This window comes from Delphinapterus leucas, chromosome 11, assembly GCF_059928025.1.
Source record: "Delphinapterus leucas isolate spDelLeu-1000000601 "Yukka" chromosome 11, BTC_Dleu_Yukka2, whole genome shotgun sequence".
NCBI classification, from domain to species: Eukaryota; Metazoa; Chordata; class Mammalia; order Artiodactyla; family Monodontidae; genus Delphinapterus; species Delphinapterus leucas.
This window is the reverse complement of record NC_143139.1, coordinates 57,088,027-57,115,340: the sequence shown is the minus strand read 5'-3', so window position 1 is coordinate 57,115,340 and position 27,314 is coordinate 57,088,027. Positions and strand designations below refer to the sequence as shown.

General features: G+C 40.3%; 1 protein-coding gene across 1 annotated transcript in view; it reads right to left on the bottom strand.

Moving 5' to 3' along the window:
- Nucleotides 1–1,213: 1,213 nt before the first annotated feature.
- The window catches only part of LGR5 (leucine rich repeat containing G protein-coupled receptor 5), a 119,089-nt gene continuing 92,988 nt past the window's right edge, over nucleotides 1,214–27,314 (bottom strand). The window contains 14 exon segments of the mRNA XM_089921039.1: nucleotides 1,214–2,426; nucleotides 3,622–3,705; nucleotides 5,417–5,562; nucleotides 6,607–6,732; nucleotides 7,558–7,629; nucleotides 10,788–10,859; nucleotides 12,021–12,086; nucleotides 15,465–15,536; nucleotides 15,678–15,785; nucleotides 15,895–15,966; nucleotides 19,531–19,602; nucleotides 20,986–21,054; nucleotides 23,822–23,893; nucleotides 25,669–25,884. Coding sequence (XP_089777165.1) covers nucleotides 1,339–2,426; nucleotides 3,622–3,705; nucleotides 5,417–5,562; nucleotides 6,607–6,732; nucleotides 7,558–7,629; nucleotides 10,788–10,859; nucleotides 12,021–12,086; nucleotides 15,465–15,536; nucleotides 15,678–15,785; nucleotides 15,895–15,966; nucleotides 19,531–19,602; nucleotides 20,986–21,054; nucleotides 23,822–23,893; nucleotides 25,669–25,884 — 2,335 coding nt within the window. The 3' untranslated portion in view covers nucleotides 1,214–1,338.

Sequence of the window (27,314 nt, the reverse complement as noted above, 5' to 3'; positions counted from 1 at the left end):
CTATAGTAATAAATACAGTTCTATATTTACACATCTTATAAAACATCTCATAAATGTATTTTTTTCAATTCCAAGTTAAAACATCTGATCAAAATAAACATGCTTATATAAAAATAAATCTACCTAACAGTCTTTTGGTTTGGATGTAGTGAAGCTAATGTAGTATAATAGAAATTATTAATTAATCCTTTGACCTTTAGTATTTAATAATTTTGCCTTGTACAATACCTAACACATGTATTAAATATGGAATAAGCAGAGAAGTCATGTTCTTGACATCAGGTAGGTTGATCCAAAGACAACATAGCTAAAACCAAGCTAAATAAACAGGATAATATATTACCAAGTTCCTGTTGAGTCAAAAGTGGTTTCAGACATTGTTGCTAAAGCTACTAGAGGTACCTGTGAGAAGTTATGTCAGTGGATTTAGTTTATGCTGTGTCTGCATTTGATTGTTACCTTATGATGCACATCAGTTTGAATCAAGTGATAAAACCTCCTGTGAAAAACGTGCACTCACCCAGGGGGAAAATAATCCCAGGTTGCTTACCGTCTTTTCTGCGAATGTCCATTGCCGGCAATGGAGTTTTCTTCGAACCTCTGGGCACCAAGGAGTTAAAAATGAATTAGACAAGACCTCATCTGTACATCATTGCCTTCATGGCAATTTATGAATTTAAGTTCATTTTCCTTTCAAAGTATTTGTAAGCAGTTTTATTCCACTGAGGGTGGAATCATCTAGTGCTGATACATAAAATCTAGCATCTCTAAAAATGATGTGACTATGAATGAATTAATAGTGCGTTATGTTATCCATTCACAGGGGTATTGGTGACCTGGAAGGATCCTTTCTGAGGAAAGGTGAAGCAGTACTAAAACATCTCCACATGGTCATTAAAATGAAATCCTACTGGTCACAACCATTACTTAGTAATGTAGGCCATTTAAAAACTCTTATTTTCCTAATACCTCCAACCATATATGAAGGGGTTTTCTGGTTTAAAACCCCTTTCGTAAGCAAGTGAGTTGAAAAACAATTAAATTGAAATCATGGAGAATTTTTTGAACATTTCAATGTTTTTAAAATATTTATATATATTTTAGGCTTACCTGAAGAGTGTGACTGAGTTGTATAGCTTGAACGAGTTATATAAGCAGCATTTAGACTTATTTTTCACTCTCTTGTATCAATAATTATCAGCTTTTTGACACTGAGAGGTTTTTTTTTTTTTTTTTTTAAATCAAGTTTCAACTCAGCTCTTTTTAGTTACTGCTCTGATATACTCAACCTCACATTTTTGGGTTTTCAATTTTTGAAAACTTTCTCTCACATATTAATTAGAGACATGGGACAAATGCCACAGATGAAAGATGACAGCTTTCGGTCATTGGATAAGCTGGTGGTGACCCAGAATTGGAAGGCAGGTCATAGGCTCTGCTGGCACTGGTGAAGGTTACCAAGGCCTGGGTTGAGTCACAGGACTGTTTCTCAACATCATCAGAGTTAATAGACATCAGGCTTGTGTGTTTCGATCTTGTCCAGAAGTGGGTTTGCTTTCCCAGGCTCCCCAGATCCTCCTTAAAATGAGGATTGAAGAGGATGTAGAGAAGGGGATTGAGACATGCAGGAAGGGGGACAATCACCAGAAGGATAAACTTAATTACTTCAGGGCTGATGAATGTGAGGTTCAGTAAAGAGGAGAAGGACAAGAAAGCCACCGGGCAGTAAAGGATACAGTTGGTGAAGAGCAACAGAGCAATGTGCTTCACCATAGAACAGTCCCAAATATTCTCCAGGTCTCCCTTTTCCAAATTGCAGTAGAGCTTGGTGTAGGCAATGGTCATCACGAGGAAGCAAAGGGAATTGAGCAAGACGAGGGCCACCATGTAGCCTGTGGCGCTGGGCTCCCCAAAGGGCAGCGGCAGGCAGAGCGGGGAGGCGCTGTACTCGCTGCCGCCCAGCAGAGGAACCGCGGCGATGGTCGCCGCCAGCATGGCGCAGAGCGCAACGATTGCTTTCAGACTGGAAAAAGGAGTTTTCGTTTCGAATTTTGCAGAGCATTTCACAGAGAACCCACGCTCCAGGGCTGCCAGGGTAAGCAGGAAAACCGAGGATTCCGAAGCAAAAATGGACAAAAACCCGACGACCTGGCAGCCGACACCCTGCTCCCACCACGCACCGTGCTGCGCAAAGCTGCCAAAAGTAAAGGCATCCACGCCAGCCAGCACAGCACTGGAGACCCCCGTGAGCATGTTCACCACGGCTATTAACCCAATTAACAGTTTTACGGAGGAAATGTACAGAGGGGCTCTGAACACGGTTGAAGTCACCAGGGCATTACACGTCAGGGCCAAAACTGCTATGGTCCACACTCCAATGCGGATCAGCCAGCTACCGAACAGGTATTCGCAGAGTTTGAAAGGGCCTAGAAGTCCAAGGAAGAAAAAGACTGGGTATCAAATTAGGGTCACAACTTTTGCCAAATTACCTCTTTGTTTCTCTTGTTAGGACACCAAGAGATAGAGACCAGTAACAGCCATGGTAACACACAGTTCCCTTATGGCACACTCCACTTTATTAAACCACTATTTAATGTAAAGGTGAATATACCAGGTGCCCAGATTTTCAAGCTATGCCCAGAGAAATGGAGCTGGGGAGTTTAAATCACTGGATTCAGGTCCCCCAAATACAGCAGTGTGAGGGCCAGGTAACAAGTCAGATCTCTGGTTTTTGTTTTTTTTTTAATAAAGTTTTTTTTTTTTTTTGATGTGGACCATATTTAAAGTCTTTTTTGAGTTTGTTACAAAATTTTTTTTGTTTTGTTGTTTTGGTCTGGAGGCATGTGGGATCTTTTCTCCCCGACCAGGGATTGAACCCACAACCCCTGCATTGGAAGGCAAAGTCTTAACCACTGGACCACCAGGGAAGTCCCTCCTGGGCGTTTTATGATATTTGTCCAGAATGCTTCAAAAAAGGTTCTGTAAACAGGGAAGGAGAATCCTAGGGAAATACTCAGTGATGTTAGAAGAGGAAGTATGAAGGTGCATTTCATGAGAATGTCGTCTTAGGTTTAGATTGACATTTGACGTTTAGGTGCAAGGAACCATCAAATTGTTGAAAATAAAATATCAACCCTCCCCAGCTGTCTTTTTGTTTTTTCAACTGGTCTATCCTATTTCAGGGAATGGGACAAACAATTAAGTGAATAATATATATAGTTTTTACTTATCTCTAAAACTATTATTTGCTTTAACCAAATAGCTATTTAGAGAAGACTTACAAGAAATCACTGTCAAAAATCAGTGATTACATGAAGCAAGACTGTTGCATACCAGACTAAATAGCTAATATTATTTTAAAAATTACATATACTTCTAACTATAAGATTGGTTCTTTCATTTCCATTAATCTGAATCAAAAGTCTCCTACAAAGATCCTATTTATGAATGGAGACCAACTCCAGGGAACGAACATTTGTATTTTAAAGGTCCCCATGCGGTGGGATATTGATGAGCTGCAAAGATGGCACAGATTTTGCCTTGAAGTGTAGCCAAATGTCCCTGATGGCCTCAGAATTAAGGGTGGGTACTGCTGCTGAGCAGTTCTGATGCCTTTCTCACCTGGGGAAGGTGAGCATTGCACCGAATGAAGGGCTTTCAGGTCTTCCTCAAAATCAAGCAGGAAATCTTCAAGATCACGCTCATCTGCAGGAATGAGAAGTTCTGGAACGATTAGTTCTGGAATGATTAGTTCTGTCTCTCTTTTCAGGGACCAACTTCCAGGGAGGAGAGTCCTGGATTGCCCTAGAGACATGAAATGTCACAAAGGGAACTGAGGGTCAGACATCCCACTTTTCCCTGGGCTTTCTTGCAAGTCTATTATAAAATTGCTTTGGGATGTTCTACTCAAGCTACTATATGACAGAATTTCAGCAGAACTGGGGGCAAGGGACAGTAACCCTGGACTCCCTGTCATAACGTCGAAGCTCTCTCATTCTGTTCTTGTTCCCTGGAGCTCACGATGGCCCCAAATTGCACTGACCTAAATTAGAGAGAGAGCGTGGGCCTCTCCATTCAGTGGAAGAACCACTTTATCCAATTTTCTAACACTTAGATAGCTATAGTGCAAATGTTCTGAGCTGTGTTCTCTGAGTACAAGAGGGAGAATTAGTAAGTTTCAATCTTTCTGGGGAATTCTGCTTAACAGAGGACAAATCAAGTAACTGGTGCTTGGATTAGCTATCCATGAAACAGGAGTTTTGTGATCCAACACACTTACTGATTTAATTGGTCTGGGGTGAGGTTTGGGCACCAGTGTTTTTTAAAAGCTTCTGTGTGATTACAATATATGGACCAGGGTTGCAAATCATTGTCCTTGAAAATAAACTCCACGAAGAACCTTGTCTCTCTCGTTCATTGTGTGCCTCTAGGGCATAGAACAGTGCCTGGCACACAGTAGACACTCTAATTGTTTATTTTTTGGGGGGAGGGTTGAATAAATATAGTAGAAATTAGGGTGGGTGAGGCAGATAAAGCAAAAATGAAAGCAAGAACAAGAGCAAGACATATGCTGTAGCCTAAAATAAAAAAGCCAAGGGCTATAATATCAGCTCCTTAATCAGGTCTGTGTGCAGGAAGAAAAGTTAAGATAATGTGCAGACAGACTGAATCGTACTTGCTTGGGAATCAACAAATCATTAAGACCCAAAGGAAGAAAAGCCAGTCTATTTAGACTCTGTGCAAACTTGCAAGGTTGGCAGGGAAAGGAAATTGGGGGCTGCCCAGAGCACTGCCTCATTACCACAGGTGTGGTTTGAGGTACATTGTTGTCTATTTAAGTCAGGTCTTGCTTCAAGGAAAGCCAAGTGCTTTACAGACATTATCTCATTTCACTTTCCTGACAGCTAGCCTTTGTGGGGGGTAGGTGGGGAGAATGTTTTAGGATTAGTTGGATAAGAAGTTGGATTCTTAAGCCCTTCTGCTGAAATATGGAGGCATCTAAAATGTCTATATCCTCCACTCCCCACTGGGGTTTAAGAATAAAAATAGATTGCATTTTCTGGAGAAAAAAGCGCAGAAGCATGTTTGAAAAAGTTATCCACAGGGATAAGGCCCTCAAAAAAGTTTATGAAAATATTGATTAACAATTTTAATATTTACCCCTGAGGACAATATGTGCTAAAAGGGATCTAAATGTAAATATAAGTATTAAGAAATCCCTTAGAGAAAAGATGACTTTTTAGAATGAATCCTAAAGGAGTTTTCTCTTTCTCTAAGTATCTTTAAAAAGTGGGATTGATCCTCAACTTGCTGGGGTGATTACATAGGGACTTGTTTGGAGTTCAGATGATCTGCTCGATGACTTTTCAAGCCCCGTTCAGACACAATTTCTTCACAGTGACATAGCAGCTCTTACCTTGAACTTGAAACATTCCCGCATCTTTCTTATGAAGGTCATCTGCACTGCTGTTGTCGCCTTTATTCCATTGATTAGAAATTTTATAGACATTTTCACATACTCCAAATGCACAGCACTGATATGCATAAGGCATTTCTATAACCCTTTGAATGAACAAAACCAAACAAAAACACACACTTAAAGAAATAGATTGTTAAATACGGTGCTCATCTTTCACTTAATAATTCTGCCTGTGGATCTTAGCCTTAATGAGTAACCTAAAGTATTAACTATGTGCATAAAGATGCTGATTACGGCGCTATTCATAACAACGGAGTTATTAAAAATTATTGCCGTGAAATGTTGACAGTTGCTGAGGCTGAGTGATGGATATATTATTTTCTCTACTTTTGAGTTTGAAAATTTCCATAATAAAAACATTAAAAAATGACTGTTAGGAAAATTGTAACACCATTAAAAAGTGCTTATGGTATGACATAACGTAAAGTGACAAAAAGGTGATATAAGTTTGTATACGTACTGTGATTCTAACAATTAAAAATACATTGGAAACAAAATCTGGAAGGAAATAACATAAAACTTTGTTTAAGGGTATTTGTAGACATTTTTTCCTCTCTTTTATTTTCTAAACTCTCTTTTGGGGTTATGGTTTTAAAGTATGTAAAAAGTACTGTGGTTTAATATATATAGAGAATATATATATGTGTATATACATATATATATATGTGTATATACATATATATATATAAAATCTTTCAAGGGACTTTATCGCTAATAAGTGTAACAGGTTTTAAAGAGCATTACTTCCTCAAACAAATATTAATTTAGTACATTTTATTAGAACATATACATAAGCAAGACGAATTTAAACATGTCAACAGGAGTACAATTATGTTATAATGTTATTTAATTACATGTCCTAGTTTGTATCTCACGGATCAATGGTTTTCAAACTCTTTCCATGAACTCTGTGGTTCCAGGAGGCATCTTTGAAGAAGGAAGGAAGTGTGGTCAGGAAGACACGTTCTCCCACTCCAGGGCTTGTCCTAACAATGCCCCAGGGGTGGGGGACTTGAAGGCATGAAATGCAATTCAAAAGAGTCCCATAAATTTTGAAAACCACTATAACACGCCTATTGTTTCACATGACCACAAATGTATCTTATTAGTTTTAATGACAAACTCACTTGAGTTCTGGAAAGTTTTCAGATGATATCAAGCTCTGTAAGGCATGATTTCCTGTTAATTTTAAGTGAGTTAAACCATGTAACCCAGTTACAGGAAAAGACGACAGGCAGTTGGATGATAGGTCCCTGCAAAACATCAAACAACAATTGGCTTTTAGTCTGTGTTAGCATAAAACGATTATGTTAAAAAAGCAACCTAAAGATGATTAAACTGCTCCATAAAAACTTCTAAGCAGGGTCCTTCCTCTTAATGGTAAAAGGAACCATTTTGGTTTTAGCTCCTGAACAACTCTTCTATTTACCATCAGAATTGCAGGAGAAAAATGTTTTAATCACACCCAAATTGTAATTTCTACATTCAGCTTAATTTTGCCAGATGGGGACATCGAAAATCAAGTGGAGGGTGCTACACATAATTTGAAAAGTGGTGCTGACTAGATCAAGTTAGGGGCGAGGGGGAAAACATTGTTGGGGGTTTATTTTCTTCCTTCTCGCCATAACTTCTGTCTGACCAGTTCCTTCTTTGTCTCTGAGACACAGGAGAGTGGGAGAGGAAAGAGCAAGAGATGGAAAGGGAGGGAAAAAATGGACAGGAAGATTTTCTGTTAGTCAAGATGGCATACTGTAAAATGAAAGACCTTTAGAACTGAACTGATTACTTAGTCCATTCCACCTGATGGCTCAGCAAAAATGGAAAATTTCACCTCAATCACCAGAACCAGCTGTCACCCAGATCGTCATTTATCCACATAAGGACGCACATGGCCTTGGAGGGGCGGGGGGTGGGAAGTGGGGTGCTCCTTTCTGGTGTGATCCAGCTCCAGTGCAGGAGACACTGAGGGCTGGGCATTCTGTGCACTCGGGCTTTTTCAGCAAAACCAACATTTTTGATTAATCAGATGGGGCCCAATTATTAAAAGACATGCCATAAACAAGTCATGAAATACTCACAGCTTTCTTAGAGATGGCAAAGTGGAAAATGCATTGGGGTGAATAATGGCAATTTTGTTCCAAGCTAAATTCCTATTAAAAAAAAAAAAAAAGGCAAGTGAGAGGATTATATAAAAGAAGACTGTGTGAAGTTTTACCATATATATTCATTCTTCTAACAAAATGTAATTTCCATTCAGGACAGGAGCAATTAACTTATCAAATCATCTTTCAGAGGCAGATATTAATAGTATAAAATGATGAAAGAGAGAATTTTAAAGCAACCTTGCTTAAATCAATCCAGGAAAATCCTTCAGGTGGATACTTTAGATTTTACTCTCTTCTTGCTAAAAAGTTGACTTTAACATGGTTGTAAAATTTTATTAGGGCATTTCTAAGATGAGTAGGGGTCAGGGAATTGGAAGAGACAGGAACTTCTGAGGCTCTTCCTCTGACAGGCAAGTAAATTTTAAGTTATAAAATGTCCCCGGACATGTAATGAAACTCAACAAAAATTTGTGTACATTGTCCATGTATGTCAGGCCTTAAGAGAAACACAGAGATACTTAAAAAAAAAATTCCCAATAAAGAGAATGGACATTTAATTCTTTTTTTTTTTTGCGGTACGCGGTCCTCTCACTGTTGTGGCCTCTCCCATTGCGGAGCACAGGCTCCGGACGCGCAGGCTCAGCGGCCATGGCTCACGGACCCAGCCGCTCCGCGGCATGTAGGATCTTCCCGGACCGGGGCACGACTCGTGTCCCCTGCATCGGCAGGTGGACTCTCAACCACTGCGCCACCAGGGAAGCCCCTGGACATTTAATTCTTAACTGGGAAATGAAGAAGAGAGGGGCTAGCATATGTTAGAAATAAAAGCCTTTGATAACAAAATCTACAATTTATTGAGAAATAAAATTCACTCACCCCTTCCCTCCACAGACATATATGTAATGAAATGTAGATAATTTTACAGGAATAAGAAATTCCACATTTTAGAAAAAGAGCAATGAACTTAAAATTCGTATTTTTAGAATTCATAACTCAGAAGGGAACTAAAGTGTAGACATTTGAGGAAACTGAAAGTGATCACTGTCAACTTTTCTCTAGCACAGAAAAGTAATTTATTCATGGTGTTGGGCCCCCTGAGTTACCTAGGATAAATGGTATTCACAGAACATATACATTCTCATTTGAAAGGCCCCTGAACTGGGGAAAACTGGAAGCCTTTTTAGTTTTCTCCTTTCATCAATGGCAGAACAAAAGAAAATTCCAGCGAACGAGGGGAAGGAATGGCATGGAAGGAGTGGGAAAGCTACAAATGGGAATTGGGCAGGAGACTGTCTTCTGTTGAGCTGCTCATCAAATACGTGTCCAGTGAGGGTTGCAAGCCCTGCCCCCTGCACTAGATGCTGGGGATAAGAAGATGAAAAAATTCTTGTCGTTTTCAGGTCGCGCATGGTGTACCTGATGGCGGTGCTGAGTGCTGAGTCCTGTAGCAGAGAATGTGCAAAGCACATCAGAGTAGAGAGGGCTCAGAGGCAGGAGATGTTGTTCTTATGGGATGGACAGGGGCAAGTTAAGAGTGGGGAGGAATCCAATGGGTGACAGGACCAGGAGAAACAATGGTCCATGTGTCAAGGGACTGGGAACTGGTGGGTGAGAGATGAAGGTGTTCCAGGGGGTTGGAATCAGATTCTGAAGGATGGTGCTTGGAAGTTTGGTTTTGGTATTGAAGACAATAGGGGAATAACAGAAGATTTTTGAAGCAGGGAAATAACATGATTCAATTTCTACTTTAGAAAGATTCTGTTTGGAGAATGAGATGAATGGGTAAAGACTGATGGTGGAAAGTCCGGTAAGGAGGGTGATGACAGTGATCTAGGAGAGTGATTCCATGGGTGTCTGGTGAAGAATATTTAAGTTCTACTCTCAGCAAATTTCAATTGTACAACACAGTGTTATCAAATATATCGACCTTTGATATATTTGAAAAAGAACTAACTTTTGGAAAGAGCCAGAACTCCAACCTGGTGAACAAGGCAGGTAATAAAAGTAGGTAATGTACAATATCTTTGTTTCACATTTATTTTAAAAAGTTAAAGAACTTCACAAGCCGATTTTAGACCAAAAGTAAGGAAAGGGCAACACAATTAAATTCAGAGCAAGATGAATTTCAAAGTGAATTTTTGGGAGAAACTGATTCTCCAAGGTGAATTTAAAATGTTTTGAGGAATGGTATTATTTTATGAAGGTATAGTCTCTTAAATGTTAAGAAAAACTTTAGGAAAAAAAGGGTTTTTAACACCATCCTGCAGTTTAAACATTACATATCGTCATCGTTCACCAAAATTACACAGAAATCCAGTTTCGGGATGGAAAAAAATCTGTCATGCACAAAAAATCTGTTACCGTTTTTTTTAAACTTATGGTTAATATATGGTATTTTCAGGTAGTGTGTGGTCTACCTGATGGCAGTGCTGAGTGTTGAGTCCTGTAGCACAGAATGTGCAAAGCACATCAGAGTGGAGCGGTATTTATGGTATTTTCAATATATATTAATATATATAATAATCTATTATAGTATATATTAATATATAATATATTATACATTTATATAATATATTAGTATCTATAATATATGTCAAATATATGGTATTTTCAATCATAAAGTGGAATTTAATATTTACAAATCTTAGCCATCTGAGCAACAGAAGCATTTTCCAGGACAGTTGTGCTTAAACCTTAGTGTACTTGTTAAAATACCGATTCTCAGGCCCTACTCCAGAGGGTCTAACTCATGAGGCAGGTGAGAACCTGGACTCTGCATTTTTTACAGTCACCTCCAGGTGATTCTTAAGCACTTAGAGAGACTCACATTGAAAAACTGTTTGACCAGGAGAGAAAAACAGGCAGGAAGAACTGTGTGGTCACCCCGGTTTTGCAGGCAGAACAATCTCCGCCATTTCCCAGCTAGGAACAGAAACACATTTTGTAGGCAGTTCAATAGCTTGGCCTCCTTCCTCTTTATCAGAGTTTCACGTCTGCTGACTGGCAGAGGGCAGATTGCAAATTTACTGCTTTTGAACCTGTTCCTGGAAATGATCATGAGCAAAATATTTGCCTTCTCCTAGCAGATACATGCACAAAGGCCCAACAGTACAAGTATACAGTGAAAAGAAAATATTAGGGGAAGACCCAAAAGAGATAAAAAGTGCTCGATGTTGGGGAAGCTGCCGAGAGAGAGTACTCACAGAGAGCGGAGGCTAAACAACTGCTGGAAGGTGTTGGCTCGAATTTCACACATTTCATTATGTCGCAGGTCTCTGAAATGACAGGTTCCAAAGATTCATTTCGGAGCCACAGGTTTCAAAGATTAGTCTTCAGAGAACTTTTACAGAGGGGTCACCTGCCCTCGGTCACAGGAACACATGAACTACGACTACCGAGTGACACTGAGAAAAATTTCTTTTTGTTTAAAAAAGAACACTGCAATGTAACCACATAAAAAAGTATTGCCTCTCTTTCAAAGCCGCTCTTCCCCTTGGGTGAATCTGAAGCTATATTCCAAATGCCAACATCATTCAAACACCTTGAGGATGCCTCTCTCTGCCCTCTGAGTCTTTCTTATATCCTTGGAGGGTCTTCAGGAGTGTCAAGTTGTTACCTTTCAAGGTGGATTTTTTTTCCCCTCCCTTCCTCGCCCAAAGGCATTCGGAGAAAAATTAAGCAGAAAAGGATAGATGGTTAGTATTGTTTTGACCAAAACCAAAGCATGACTATAAAGCAACAACGCTGATGTTTTACGGAGGAGGCAATTTTCAGACAGGAATTCTAAAATGTTTCATGCATAAGTAGCATCAATGGCACCTGAAATATGACTAATATGGCACCTCTTCTGAAGCTTACTATTGTGGTTTAGAATAGAAATTTTTTTTTTTTTGGCCGCATGCACGGCTTGCCGGATCTTAGTTCCCAGACCAGGGATCAAACCTGGGCCCCCGCAGTGGAAGTGCCAAGTCCTAACCACTGGACCGCCAGGGAATTCCCATGAAGGTTACTATCGTGAAGCAAACATACCAACAAAAGTACCCCCATATTAAAACGTAATGCCATGCATATGAGCTTCACTTGTGTTCAGGAAAAAAAACAAAACAAAACAAAAATAATGCCACTCGTTGGAGGTGTAAGTTCCAAAAAGTTCCAAAGCTCAAATAAACCCAGTTCATTACTATACCAGGTTAGGAAAAAAAAAAACCCACAACATACTAAATGCGTTACTTATAGTATAATGCATGGTAAAATAATATCGTCTATGTCTCCCAACTTTACAGACATCCTATACAGTCACAGCTCCTGTGTGTAAGAAGAGAAAGCATCACATGTCTCCCCAGTGAACCACAGGGTAAGCAAACCAATGACCCCTGGAAATGTGAGTTTTGGCTCTTGGTTTGCACTTGGTGACTTAGAGACTCTTACAGACATACATTTTCTGAAGCTTTCGGCAGACTGAAAAACTGGGTAAATCTTCTAGCAGGTTATAAGATAGATCTCTGAAAAACAGAAGGTACAAAAGGGAAAAATCTGTTACATATTAATTGTAAGGAAACATGCTTTGCTCTCTTTTCCCCTCCACCATGATCTAGCTCCCAAAGGCAGACTATGAACTTTTCCCCAGCCCTGATGTGCAGCAGGTAGTCATAGGCATTATTAGATTAAGCAGTAGATTCAGATGTCAACTGAAATGTAACTGTTATACTTCTTTAATTGATTTAAATAATTTACTTAATGAATTTATTTATGTTTTGTTAGTGATGATCTACAATGTTCTAGCTATTATCTTACAGAAATGAGTACAAATTAAATTAAATAATTGTGCCTCTGTTTCTAAGAGCTGCTGTATCTCTGCAGCTGAGAGAATCATTGTTGGTTCTTTTCTAATCAACAGAAAAAGAATCCCAACAACAATTCAAAACATAGCACTAACTTTGAAATCAATCATTACAAGGGGGGAAAAAGAATCTAAGCAAGTCTTCAGCCCAAACTCAACAAATTACAGAATAACAAAAACATCTGGACATATTTATAGTATAATATAACTAATCTAAAACAAGCCATGGTAATTTGCAGAAAGCTTAAAAAAAGAAAGCTGGTAGATAAAGTAACAGATATACATATATATATATATATATATATATATATATATAAATCTTGCCTCATGTTTTAAAAGTTATCAGCTAATCAACTAACTCACTTTCATGCCTGATTCTAATTCTTAAAACCAGATCACCACTATGCAACTGAAACAGCCATATTGTTTTCTGAGAGGGTTTTAAATTACTTTATTTTTGAAATTGATCACTTTATCTTACATTTATTGAATAAATAGAACTTAAGTAGAAATACAGTTCAATTTACTACACATGAATAATTCAGACAAAGCTGTGTGCAAACACAAATTTGTAGTTTACACTAGAGATTTGAAAGACCAAACCAAACCAAACCAAAACAAAACAAAACAAAACAAAAATGCCCCACACCTATGCACAAACACAGCTGATTAACAACATGGTGTGTATTTTTGGAAAGTAGTGAATGTGATAAAATGGACACACATATTATCAAAGCTGATAATAATCTGGTTCACTCATTTCCACAGACAGCAAGGGGAACAATCCTTCCTGTGTAGCTCTTAGTAGAGGGTACATGAAACCTTCTTCTACATAAAGACACAGTGTCACCACCTTCCTACCTATTACCTAATGATTTTCATGGCTAGCATTGATCAAGCACTTCTTATATATAGACACTGTGTTTACAGCTTGACCTGAATTATTTCATTTAATCTTTGTGGTCACCTTATGAAGGAAACATTTGTGTTGATTCCCATACAAAGCAAAGACTAAGATCACCAGCTAGTAAGTGGGGAAAGCCACACACAGTCAAGTCATTCCCATGGAGAAGAAGCAACTTGGAGGCAAAATCACTCATGTACAGTGACATTGCCTCATGTAACAGCTACTCAGTGGATGACGCAGCCAAAGGAAGAGAGCTCTCAGACCTGTACTTCCAGAACAGAAAGCAGAGTGGAGTAAATGTCACGACCCCGGGTTCTACTATCAACTTTAATTCTACTTCGTTGATATGCTGGACGAAGCATTGATGTCTTTTTCAATTCTCTTCTTTAATGAGAAGATACGTGCTTTGCTGATCTTGCAGGGTTGTTGTGAAGAGAAAATCAACGCTACAGGTTGACGTGCTTTGAAAATGGCCGGATACTGCCATTAATGCAGTTGCTGTCTTTCAGGCCTTTCTAGGTTTCCACTCCAGGAAAGAATAATGGTGTAAAGGAAGTGAGAAGACGATGATAAGAGCTAACATGGTCGAGGAATTTACAGTGCTCCAGGTGCTGGTATAAGTGTTTGACGTGTAGTAACTTATTGCGTCCTCATGATGATCCCCTGAAGGAAGTGGCTACATCTCTTATTTTATAGGTTGGGAAATGGAGCCCCGGAAGGGATAAATAACTCGCTCAAGATACTGTGATAGCATAGAGGCCGGATATGAACCAGAAAAATAGACCCCAGAGCTTTTGCTCTTAATCAGTTCGCCAGTCAGCCTCGGTGTATGCAGCTTTAGACCCGGGTGGTTTACCATTCGCTGTGTGACATACTGGAGACAGATGCGATTTAAATACTGGCTCCCTATTTATTAGTTACAGTATGTGGAATCCTGGTCATGTTACTGAGCCAGCTTCCTGAAGAAATGAGGATAATTATGCTTATTCTGGGTGTGGTGGGCAGAATTCGAAGACGGCTCCTGAGATTTCCACCACCTGGTGTCTATACTTGTTCTCCCAGTTATTCAATCAAACCATCTGCATTTGAATTCGAACTCTGCTACTTTCTTGCAGTGTGATTTTGACAGATGTACTTTACTTCCCTAATTCTCTCTTTCCTCACCTGTATCTATACCTTCTAGGGAGATACGAGGTGAGGAAGAGGAGACTTGTTCTTAATCCCCTTCCTTTATACATGAACGACTCACTTTAAGGCTGTTATGTGGTTTATTGCGACTCCTATCACTGAGCAACTGTGGCCTGAAAGTGACGTAGTGGGCTGGGGGGAGGGGAAGGCAGAATCACTGAAGAATGTTCCCATTCTTCCACTTGACATTTGTAGAGCTGCTTGTAGTTCTGTTACTCCGGAAAGCTTGTGGTGGAATCACAGGCGTTCGACTGCCGCAGAAGTCTGCCATGTGAGAACAGAGCCATGCGAGAGACTAAGGGTGCTTTCACTACATCCCAGCAGTGCTTGAGAAGGTGCTCACAGGGCGTTGAGGGGGGAGGCTGAACATGGAAGGTCAGAACAAGGCTCTCCCAATTCCTATAAACTACTTTTTGTAAAATGTGGGAAGGGCAGAGGAAAAAAGCCCCAAGTCAACAGAAATAACATATGCAAGCTGTTTAGCCATTAGATGAAACATTAGAACGTGGCACCAGCAACTATACCGGAAGAATGTTTGGTTGCCTTTATCAAGGTCTGTGTGGGTCTGATAATTTTATTTTGGCATCCATATTGGGTTTTTGATCCATGATTTTCTTTTTTTTTTTTTCCCTGCTCTGCAGAGGATTTGGGGCTGGGGGCAATGAAGTTATTTTGGCTTGTTCATATCCATTTTCTGAAGGGAAATGTGTGCTAGTTGAAACTCTAATGGGAGACTGTTTGGGACTTGGAAACAAGGGGTACGTCGTTGCCATTATTACCAGGGTCACATCTGAGAGCCACTTCCCTGGCCCCAAGTAGGCAAAGGAGGCCTGACCTCCTGAAAACCTGCGAGGAAAGAACTTTCTCCTCTTTTAAAGGATTATTGAAATAATGTTGGTCATTTCACCCCCGTTTACGCAACATTATTGCTTTACTGACACGCACAGCACTTGGAGATTCGGTAACTGATCGCAGACAGTCTGAGGAAGAGATGAGATCTGTGCTCCAGTTAAAGTCCTGTTGAAACACAAACCAGACATCATTCTTGTATTTAGGCATCACACAGTGACATATTTTGATTCACTGATGTTAAGACTGGTCAGGCTTGAAGGGTAGTGCAAGTTCTGGGCAAAGTCAAGAGCCTACTCAAGTACTTACAGACTCTCCAGGCTCGCGGTACCAGTTAGATCAGGAAATTCAGTTATTTGTGAGGCACCATTCAAAGACCTAGAAGGAGGAGTACATGAGTATTACTGGGAGAAGATTCTAGGAAGGGGTCATTTTTATGGCCATTTCAAAGCACTTGAAATGTTCATTTGGTCTTCACAGCAACCTTGCAAAGGGAAAATGATCTGTAAGAGAAATAAACACTTACAGTATTCTTAGTTCAGGTAAGTGTTGAAAAGCAGATCTCCCAACAACCTGGATAGGGTTGTCATAGAAATGTCTGAAAAAATCCAAAGACCAACGTCTTAGTATAAAACTTGAATGACAAATGAACACCTGTTCAGAATTTCAACAAATGCCTTCAATGTACTTGTGTAATTTTGATTACTTGGTTTCAGGTAAACCTCAAAAGTATTTTCATTCGTATTATGAGACTTTTGGTGAGAAATCCATACTACATAAAATTGAAAATCTCTGACAGCAAGGCAGATATGAATGTCAGCTCCTATGGAGAAAAGCAAGTGAACTGACTACCGTTATACTTAAAGCTCTTCCTCTGCCTCCAATATCTGTGGCCTATCCATTGAGTGGCAAAAGGTAGTTCAAGGTGCTGACAGTTATATCATTAGCTAAAGAAAGATGAAGTTCTATATAGTCACATGAGGGTCATATCCTCTGGTCAAATCTTATGACACACACACAAAGGATCCTTCAAATTATTTGAGAGGAAATTTGCTACTCTGGGTTTTTGTAACATTAGATTTAAAAAAATCAATGATTGCTCTAAAAGGTAAGACATTATTAGAACTTCAAAAATATTTTGTTTTACAGATGTTTTCAATGTAAAGGTATTTGAACCGCCTGGTCAATGGAGTCCCACAAACAGTTCTTAGCTGAGACATCCTTCCAGTTCAATTAAATTCAACAAATATTTATTGGTGTCTCTTATGCTCAAAGCATGAGGGTAGGTACTGCTTGCGGTTAAAGACTGATTTATTAAGGACTGTCATTAGCTATCTACTATGTGCCTGGCATTATGCTAGATGCTGGGGATGTGAATAAGAATGATAAGGTGTCCCTGCCCTAAAGAAGCTTGGAATCAGTTGGGATAAAACAAATAAATAAGGGGATATGACTCTCTGGTTGACAAAGCATTTTCACATCTAGAGCTCAATTAATCCACCTGCCAACTTTATAAGATCCATGGCATAGACACTTAGGTACTACTTCCCTCATTTTTGGAGGAAGAAGCTGAGGCTCAGGTACTTTGGTAAGCTCATTGTCTCCCAGAGCTTCAACTTTCTAATCTGTTAAACTAATGTAATAATACTTAGTAGTAGGGTTTGTGTACACATTAAAAGAGCTAATGCACATGTAACATCTGGCACAGGACCTGGGATATAGTTGTCACTCAACATGCCAAATCCCCGTCCGCACTCCCACCCTCTGACTTCTTCTTTTCCCTTCGATTAGACAACTGGTAAGAGAAAGGGCTAGAGCTGGACTATAGGTCTTTTGTGTTTGTTTTGTCTTGTACATCTTTTTATTATAAATCTTTTTCTAAAATATTTTTATTGAAATATAGTTGATTTACAATGTCGTGTTAGTTTCAGGTGTACAGCAAAGTGGTTCAGGCATATATATATACACATATATTCTTTTTTTAGATTCTATTCGATTATAGGAGGACTATACATCTTACAATTTAAAAATGGAGTTGTCCTCAGAATATTACATTATCCCTTATCTACACTATATGCTTGTTTGTATGTAATTATGTTCATATACCTGTGCATGTAAGTACAATGGGCAGCTATGAATACACATGCTTATGTACATAAGGCATAAGTATCACAAACACAAGTCGGAGCTATAGGGTTCTCAGGAGGGAGTTCTCTCATGAGGTCAAGAAAAACTTCATGAAAATGCCATTTGAAATAGACCCTGGAAAACAGAATTTCGACAAGCATAGTGAGGGGACGGAACCATAGGAGCAAGGGAAATAAAGGAGGGGATCTGTTCTATGAATGTAGCTTAGTTGGTCTGGGTTATGGCGTAAGGTAATTGAGGGATGGGTCAGGAGGGTTGGCTTGGGCCATGTGGAAAGCTGAGACTGTCAGGGAAAGGAGTTGGCGTTTAATGTAAACAGACAACACTGACTGTATGTTTCACAGCAAGAGAATGACAACATGGATGCTGTGCTTCCAGGGTGAGCACACTGCTAGTGGTAGAGGCAGGGGTGTGAGCCTTAGACTGGTAGAAATCTAGAGGTAATGGCTAGCAGAGGGGCTGGTGGCAGAGGGGATGGAAAGAAGTTATGGATAGGATGGGGACTACAGAGGTAGAAATGAGGCCTGGGTAGCCAATGGACAAGGAAAGCAAAGAAATCTGGGTTGGGGGGAGTGTGGGCGGGGACGGTGGTGACAGAGATAGACATGGAGGCAGAAGCAAGGACAGAAGAGCTTCCGGGAGAAAACAGTCAAGGCCAGCAAAGAGTGGAGAGAAGTGCTAATAAGTATTGGGGGGCTGTTAGTCCTCTTCAAGGGGTATTAACATATCAAAAGGGTGATTAAGAAAACCAGTCCTGTGGCTTCAAGGAAAGAAGGGGCAAAGAGAGGCAATGCAATCTGCCAACTTCTCGGTGTGTAAATACTCTCTAATGAGAACTAATGTTTACTGGCAACAAACTTTAACCCCCTTAGTTTGCCAACATACTGTCAGAACTTTTCAGAAATGAAGAATGGTATTTTTTTTTCTCAGTTGTCAGGGCTAATTGGGATTCCAGCTCATTTGTGACAAATGCTACACGGCTCCAGAAAGCCTCTCTATCAAGTTGGCACAGGATGCGGAATATCTGCCAAGAAGTGCCCTAGAGTCCTTTTCAGAAGTTGTCCTTACTCTCCTCCATATTTCAGACCCCCCCACCCATGACCTTAGGCCAATACTATGTCCCAAACCTGCCAGTTGTCTTTTAAGAGCCAGCCTATTACTTACATATTTTCACCTTCCTATATGTACCTACACAGGATCAATTTTCTGTTTGTGCTAAATATGAAACATAGAATTAATCCTACTTTGAAGCTGTAACTCTATCTTATGCCATTATGGCATACAGATCCTCATATACACCTTCCTAGAACATATGCACCTTTCCAGAATTGCATCCTAGTTTGTATAAATGTAACTCAGTGTTTGGACTCGAGAATGAATGAGTACCGAATGGCTACTTAGCGTAAAGCCGTAGTCTCCTCATCTCCCCCTCCTTGCAGTAAAGGACCTCTATCATATATAATAATGTATGTATGTGTGTATTTCTATTTCAGCTTTATTGAGGTATAATTGACATATAAAATTGTACATTTAAAGCTTACAGTGTGGTGATTGGATATACGTATACATGGTGAATGGATTCCCCCAACCTAGATAATTAACTATTTATCATATATTTATCTTTTGGGGGGTGAGAACATAATAATTTATGTTTCTACTATACTTGGGTTCAAGTTCTGAATGACTAGGTGACCTTGACATTGATGCTCTAAAAATCAGTTTTATTCCTTAGGAAATAGAGATAAGCAAAAAAGCATTTCATAAGATTATTGTGCAGTGACACAAGGCATTTGAAGATACCAAACATAAGGCAATGCACATTGTAGGTCCTAAGAAAAAGAATCTCTAATATTGCTTCAGCATTTGGCTGAAACTTAGCAAAACATCTCCATATACACTACAGTGACCGAGACAAAACTTGGGCAAATATAGAACATTTATTGTATTATGTTTAAAAGTGCAATTCATGCTATATTGCAGGATAGAAAAATCGAAAAGAACTATGGCTACTTACATTGTAATAAGAGAAGGGTTGCCTACAAAGGCTTTCTCAGGTATCGACTTGATATTGTTGCTATGAAATCCTCTAGAAAGAGAGGAAAAGATAATTTATAGAAAATAACCTGTGGGGTAAAATCATTTAATAGTCCCCTCACCAAACCCGTGGCAATAATCAGCAATTTTAGTAACTAGAGGATAAGGTTAAATTCCTCTATGCATTTTGAAATGCTTGTGCCCTCACGTACTCTCTAGGAGAAAAAGATATCACAAGCTGTCATCTGGAAAGAGGAATAAAGAATCTGAAAATAATAACTGTGCTTTATGGAAACTTACAACCTAATGCTATAAAAAGAAAATCCATCTGTTAATATCCAATAGAGCATCATGGTATAACAACTTGAGACCGAGGAAACCATCTTTGGAGAGAGGATTATGATCGCTCCTCTTTACCCCATTTAAAGCCAGGAGAAGAGAAAATTGACTTAAGCTGCAGTGAAGTAGAGATTTAAGTAATCTCCTTATGAGGACAAAATTTCCTGAGCTGAAGAAAGGTGCCCCAGCTCAGTGAGTCTGTAATAACAAATTGATTCTCATCTGTCGGTGCTAATGTTGTCTGACTGGCAGAGGGGTAGAGTCAATGGTCTTTGGTCTATGTGGGCCTGTGGCTGAATGAGGTGAATGGCAGTCTTGGGGCTGCCTGACCCAGACAATGATGACTTCCCAGCTAAGCCCTGTGTGGGGTTTCCTGAGGCAGAACCACATAGAGGTTTCTTCTTATAAACAAGCCCTGCTGTCTACCTCCTTTAGCTGTGTGTCTTATTTCTCTCTGCCAAGAGAATAGACTCTGTGTTTATTTTCCTTTCCAAGTGTTAGAACATTACATAGGTTATTCACATTTTTAGGTACAAAGAAAAGTAATTATAATATATGAAAGACAATATATGCAACCTAATAGCTGAAAGTTCGCTTTACTGTAGTAAAATGGTGAGTTTCTTTAAGAATTAAATAAGATTTATGAAACATTAAAAAATATGAAATAGTGTATATGAAGGCATCTAGCACTATACTAGGCACATATATTGTGTTCATCCAGTCCTATGCAACCTAGGAAAGTTTGTCTTTTCGAAATGCTCAGCAAATAACTGAATTCCGATAGAGTTCTCATCAAACCTATAACGTATATAAATGTTGGGAAAATGTGGCTTAGGAAAAGAGTATGGCTTAAAGAAATATGTATCCTTTTTTCTAATATATATATATATATTAGAGAAATCCATTATAAATTAAAAAATGATTATCTGCCGTTTGTTGGTGATAGAAGCAAATTAAAATATATTTTGGATGCAGTTAATCATTATTTACATGACCTTTTAAATTTTTCTAGTAAGTCGTATTAGGTGCAATAGTCAAACATACTTTAATATAAATTCACAAAGAATAGTTCTCCCACTAAATTTGTCCTACTTACAGTTCTTTAAGGTTGGACAGTGTCCTGATTGCAGTGGGGAATTCATCAAGATTATTATAATTTAAATCTCTGAAAATAAGTAAATAATATGTTCAGTTTTTCACTTAAAAATTCATATATATTACATTTACAAGGAACGTTAACATGCTCTTCCCATGGACCAGTATCATTGATAACAATTCTCATTCCTTTTCTTAATGAAGAGAGATTGTGTTGGTTGGCTGACCACCATCATTCCACAAGTATCTGCACTAAAATGGTCATTAGACTGGTCATGAGAAATTTCAAAGAGTCACGGCTCAATGGCACTGGGCATTAAAGGAAGGGAGGGGACATACAGCAGTGTGAATGTCCAAGCGGGAGGGACACTTGGCCAGGTGTTGGCGGCTGGCCGCTGTAGCTCTTCACCCGAACCCTGCTCACCAAGCTGCCAGCTAGTCTGTACCCTCCTCGAGGCTCTTGAACCACATCCACTTTCCGGTCCCCTCCTCCATTCTCTGACTTTGTCCCACTGCTTTTCAGATGTCCTAGAGGACATCTAGGAGAGTGGCTTTGTTCCTGACTCTGGTACAGTTCCTGTCTTTCTCCCAGCCTGAGGTCCAGGATGGTAGCCTGCTTTTGGAGAGGCTTATGTGGTACAGGGTACTCTCAGGAAGAACCTCAGGTCTAGAATTTCCACACGGTCACAAATAAAGATTCAGATCCAAAGGGTGACGTCTGTGAGGCAAAGCTCTCTATCATCCTTCCTGCATAGAGACGGAATGGCCAAACAATCTCAAATCATTCGTTTCTCTGTTATGACACAAATGGCTTTTCAGTTCCATTACTCACAAGCGCTTTATAGACTTAACTCCACCGTTTATCTACATCTCCATATGAAAAAGTAATTGCCTCCTTGTCTCTGGGAACGGCAGATTTCCCAGATGACGCAGAAAAACCTTTTGGTCAGGCAATCAGATGTGGTTAGATCTTCCTCTGTGGGGAAGAATTCCTATTTAACTTTAAGAGAGAGATAATTTGACCAAGTTAAACATGAATCAAGATTCCTACTTGTCTGGCACAAACCATCCTTAAGCTATACAGCAGGCAGGAAACTTGTGTCTTTTGTGGACATAAATTTTCTTCCTGTTTGTAAATCTCTCCAGATGCTCTGTTTTGATTAAACAAGGATTGGGTCCTTATAAATTACTTAGATTTCTAGTGAGGGAAAGGAAGAGGTTGGGAATAACCAATCTACTGAGCCTCTGTAGCCCTGGGCAAGGTGAGGGAAGAGGGGACATTGAGACTCACATGAATTTGCCCTGAATGCATGTACTGCATGAATTTGCAATCCTGGGTCCTTACCTCAAGCACCCCGTGGTGGGGGGGGTGTGTGAGGAAGACTATTTATGGAAATACCTATCAAAGCCCATCTTGTTTTTATGTTCCTGTTGTGTTGAAAAGGACTGGAAGGTGCTATCCATTGCTAATATTCCCCAGCCCAGCCTTTGTGTAAATAAGGGAGATGTTCTAATTTTTCCAAGCCGCTGATGGGAACAGCTTGCCTGTGCCTTTAAGTCGACTTCAAAGTCCGGCCTGGACAAGTTCACCTTTGGCATCTCCTTATGAGGATGATTCCTCCTCTCTAAGAGGAAGCATAGAGTGACTTAAGCAACCCTGGAAGGACAGCTGTTAGGTCCTGCAGGAAATGAGTGGACCCAGATCTGGTTAGAAGCTAAATTGACCAGGTACAAAGTGCTAAGCTCTGTATGCAAATGAGCAAGGGCTCCAAAGCCATACGAGATGTGGTCTTTGGTCACGTCCTTCTGCAGTCCTGGTCAGAGCCAGTGTTGTAGATTCAGCGGCGCTGTGTGGCTTATTACACTTGAGTGTTAAAAACATGGAGGTGAGGAGGGCGCAGCTGGAACCACTTCCTCTCCCAGCACACAAGGTGATCTCACTGCCTGTGAGCACCCTCATTAGGCCTCTTACTCAACAGGGCGATGAACAGCAGCCCCTCCCCTAGGAAACAGCTCAGCCCTGGGGAGGCCCGTAAGAACTGTTCTCGCTGTGGCTCTGGGTGGTCAGCTGGCTGGACTCTATGTATTTTTATTACAGACCAACGCAGAACTGAGGTTTTGACCCACTCTTTGGAAGTAGGGTATAGTGGTAAGCATGGATTTTGGAGTCAAACTAGGGAAGGAAGCAAATCCCAGTTATGCACTGACTGGCTATGTCGTGTTGATAAAGTAACTTAACCTTACTGGAGCCTAAAATGGTATGGTAGCGCCTGCTCTCATGGGATGCTTGTAGGAGTGACTGAAACAATGTATGCTGAGTGCTCAGTACAATATTGGTTAGAGATACACTCAATAAATGTACTACTGTTACTACTTTGTAGACTTCCGAGTTGCTTCAGCAGGAAGCTTCACCATTTGCTAATGAGATGCCTGTTCCTTCTGGATTGGACAGAGTTTGGCATTTGCTACTCTGCATCCTCTCATTCGGGGTGGGGGGGTTGGACCAGACTCAGGAAGAGTGAGCCTGAGTGACAATATGGAACTGATCCTTGACAGAACACATTCCTAAGCAAACAGTCACTGCTCAGTAGAGGACATCTCATTTAGCTTATAAGGATTCTAACTAATTTATCACTCTTGATAGAGTAAAATAAAATCTGTTTTGTTGCTCAGCTCTGTAGGGTGTGTGTGGGTTAGATGCAGCCACTGTAAATTTCTGTTTAAGCTCGGGCAATTAACCAAACCAAACAGCAAGTCTGACTTTAAGGCTATTTCGATTCCTTCAGAATAGTCGTGAAAACACTGAAAAAAGGGAAACAAATAAAAGGTCAACTCACAGAGTCTCCAGGCTATGGAGCCCATCAAAGCATTTCTTTCCCAGGGAGCGGATTCTATTGTTGTGGAGATGCCTGCAGGAGAACATTACTGACAGTCACGGAGGCACACTGCACATGGAAACCTAGGCACAACGCTTTGATTGCTGAAATCCAAAGAAACTTATGCTAAAGAATGCACTGATTATATATAAGAAATGCTTTGTTTAACGTTTTCGTTTGTTTGTTTTAAAGGCTATCCGCCCCGTTCACTCTTACCACAGATGATTCTATACCCCAGAATTTAATAGGCAGTCACAGTTTTACCTTTTGGGTTTGAGATAGCATGGAGTGTATAATAATCACGGAGTGAGCAACGAGACTGATAAAAGTAAATTCAGGTTGTTCAGTGTGGTTTTGGGATGTAGGATACTAAATAGAGAGTCTGACCAACACTGACAAATGGAGGATGGAAGGAAGGTCCTAGGTTTACTAAGCACATTTTCTATTAAAGCTGATGGCTTATCATGGCTACATTCCCAGGGTGGGGCTACAGGTTAAGAGGAAACAACAATCTCAGCCACAGAGAATGGCGATCAGATGTTTTGGCTGCCCAAGGAGAGTAGTTATCTTGACATAGTATAAATGGCTCTAATTATCATCTTTGGCTCAATGGTTAAATTGGTTAGGTCAGGGCCAGTGAGAACAGCTGTGTGCATAACTGAAAACCGGACCAAGTCCCAAAGGGGTTTTTGGAAAATGGGCTTAAGGACAGGGGGAAAAAGAATAGCTGGATCTCTGTAAATTCATTCCCTCTAGTGGAGGGAAAAATTAAAGCACCTACCCAGCTTCTGGTGGGATAGAAGCATCACCTTTGTATGTGAAATTCAGTATAGAAATTTGTTACTATCACCCCACATGTCCTATCCTTTCAGACTAAGGTTTTCATTCTAATAAATATATGTTGGTTTCATGTGACATCTTTGTGACATTTATTGAGGATTTTTTACATGCAACACATGAGGAAAGAGGGTTGAGGGGAGCCTAAAAAGATGGATGAGATGCTGGCCAGCCGTCAAAGGAGTATATACTGCAGTGCAAGAGACTGACGTGTCATCAGGAAAAGTGGAGTGATTGAAGACAGCGATGGGCTGGTGGGGGGCATGGAGCAAAGCCAGAAATAGTGCAGAAGACGCCTTCCACGAAGTCTCCATGCAAACTGCTCTTAGAGGCTGTCAAGCAGCTACTGTTGTCCTATATCAGGATTGCCTGACATAGTTATACACGTGGGACATCCTTCTACACTCTTGAACTGATTAGTTTTCAAACTGTTACTTGAGAATCTTTTTGATTTACTTGAAATAGTGAAATCTGGACCTCAAAGGAAAAAAGCCATACAAATGCATAGCTCGCTGTCAAGGGTTCATTCCTTGCTTCTGTTCCCTTGGAAGGGGGTCAAGAAGTTCTTATTAAATAATAAGAAGGGCATATTTCAATTTGACCTGCATTATAAGTTATTATCAGAAATAAGGGATTTTTTTAATTAACTTCGGTCGCAGGACTAACCATATAGTGTGGTGATTACCGGTACAATACACAATGGCTTCCCTAAGACAGAGGTCATATTTTGTTATCTTTGAATGCCTAGCAGTGCTTGGCCCTTGGCAGGTGCTCGATAAACGCTGTTTAATTCTTTTACACAATTAGAACATTTGTGAGTCATTTTGGGGGGTTTTCCCTCCCTTAAAATGTCCCTATTCAAAGTCTGAAGGGCTATCTGTTTAAGGTCAAGGTCTTACAGTGAATTACAAGGTGTTACAGTGAATTTAGAAACTGTTAAAAGAGAGAGGAAAAAAATCAATAAAACTTACAGAACCACCAAGCTGGAGAGGTTTCTAAAGGCGTAGTCTGGTATGTGGTGTATTTTGTTCAGGGCCAAGGTCATGGCCTGCAGCGCTGATAAACTTCTGAAAGCCTGGACAGGGATTTCTGTCAGAGCGTTGTCATCCAGCCACAGGTGCCTCAGAGAATACAGGCCACTGAAACAGCTGGGGGGCACGGAGCTGATGTGGTTGGCATCCAGACGCCTGGGGAAGAGAGCAAAGCAAGAGGAGAAGAAGAGAGCGAAGCCCAGGCACAAGATGCGCCTTTGCAGGAAAGCCTCAATCTACTGATTAATAGGAGAGAAACAGGACCCCCTGACACCCGGAGCATTCTGCTCTCCTGGTAGCCTCTTCTCACTCATGAGTAGAACCACTGCTGTAAAATTCCACAGTGCCGTGATTCTCTTCCAGCCTTGTGGATAACATGCTTTCCGGCAGGGAAGTGGCCTCCCCTGGGGTATAACGTTTCAGCGTGATCTTTTAGCTTCCCTTTCTGACACCAGGAGAAAGACACCTTCTCTCCTCCTTCCCACCCCAAGACAAACAAATGCTGTTACTTTCCTGGACTGTTTTGAACATACAAAACATACTTATTGACTGGCTCTGGGAAAAGATTATTTCAGTATTTGAAAGGGACCAAATAATTTTTACAAGGCTGTCAGAGGCATGCCTCAGGGAGAAGGGAGGTGCCCCCCCCCTTTTCTTACTATTGTGCTGAAAAGCCTAAACCTGCAGGCTTTCTTGCTCATCTGAACCAAAGACATTGAGCAGATGTTTGTTTTTCTTGACATTTTAAATGAACAATAAAATTAACAGCTTTCCCAGTTTTTGCTTGCTTTTTCTACACACTGCTTTTTTTTAAAAAATGGGGAAATACATCTAAAAATAGGTCTAGTTAATAAGCTGTTGCAGCTTCAGAGCCAGCAGAGGGAGTGCAATACATTTATTTCACCCTAATCCAACATAAACAATGGCTGTAATGACAATGCCTTAACTTTTCATGTTGAAGTGACCAGGCAGGCACAAATTGAAATTTCCTGTAAGGTGCATAAACAACAGAACCATCAACATTCAGCTATGCATCCAACAGCCCTCATTCATTTTTTCCAGTCTGTTCTCAAGGCTCACTCATTGGTTTGCATTTTCAAAGCTAGGATTAAAGAAAGAGAAGAGTTGCGTTTTAAGCAGCGCATGTATTAGGAAGGATTAGAAAATCACGAGTGGATTTTGAAAAATGTTTTAGGAAGCACTTAAGACTAAACAGATGCAGGAAGCACACAAGGATCACAAAATAATCCCCTGCAGACCAAGTTTAAACAGTTTAGAAATAGAGTTCTCTGTGGTAGGGAGCTAATCTCAATGGAAAGCAGCTCCTCACTTTTGGTCACACATTTCACTCCACCCATGCCCTCGCTCCTGCTTCTGCTGACTGAATGGGGAGGGATGCCCTCAAGGTCCTGGGCCAAGTTTTTTTTTTTTTTTTTGCGGTACGCGGGCCTCTCACTGCTGTGGTTTCTCCCGTTGTGGAGCACAGGCTCCGGACGCGCAGGCTCAGCGGCCATGGTTCACGGGCCCAGCCGCTCCGCGGCATGTGGGATCTTCCCGGACCGGGGCACGAACCCGTGTGCCCTGCA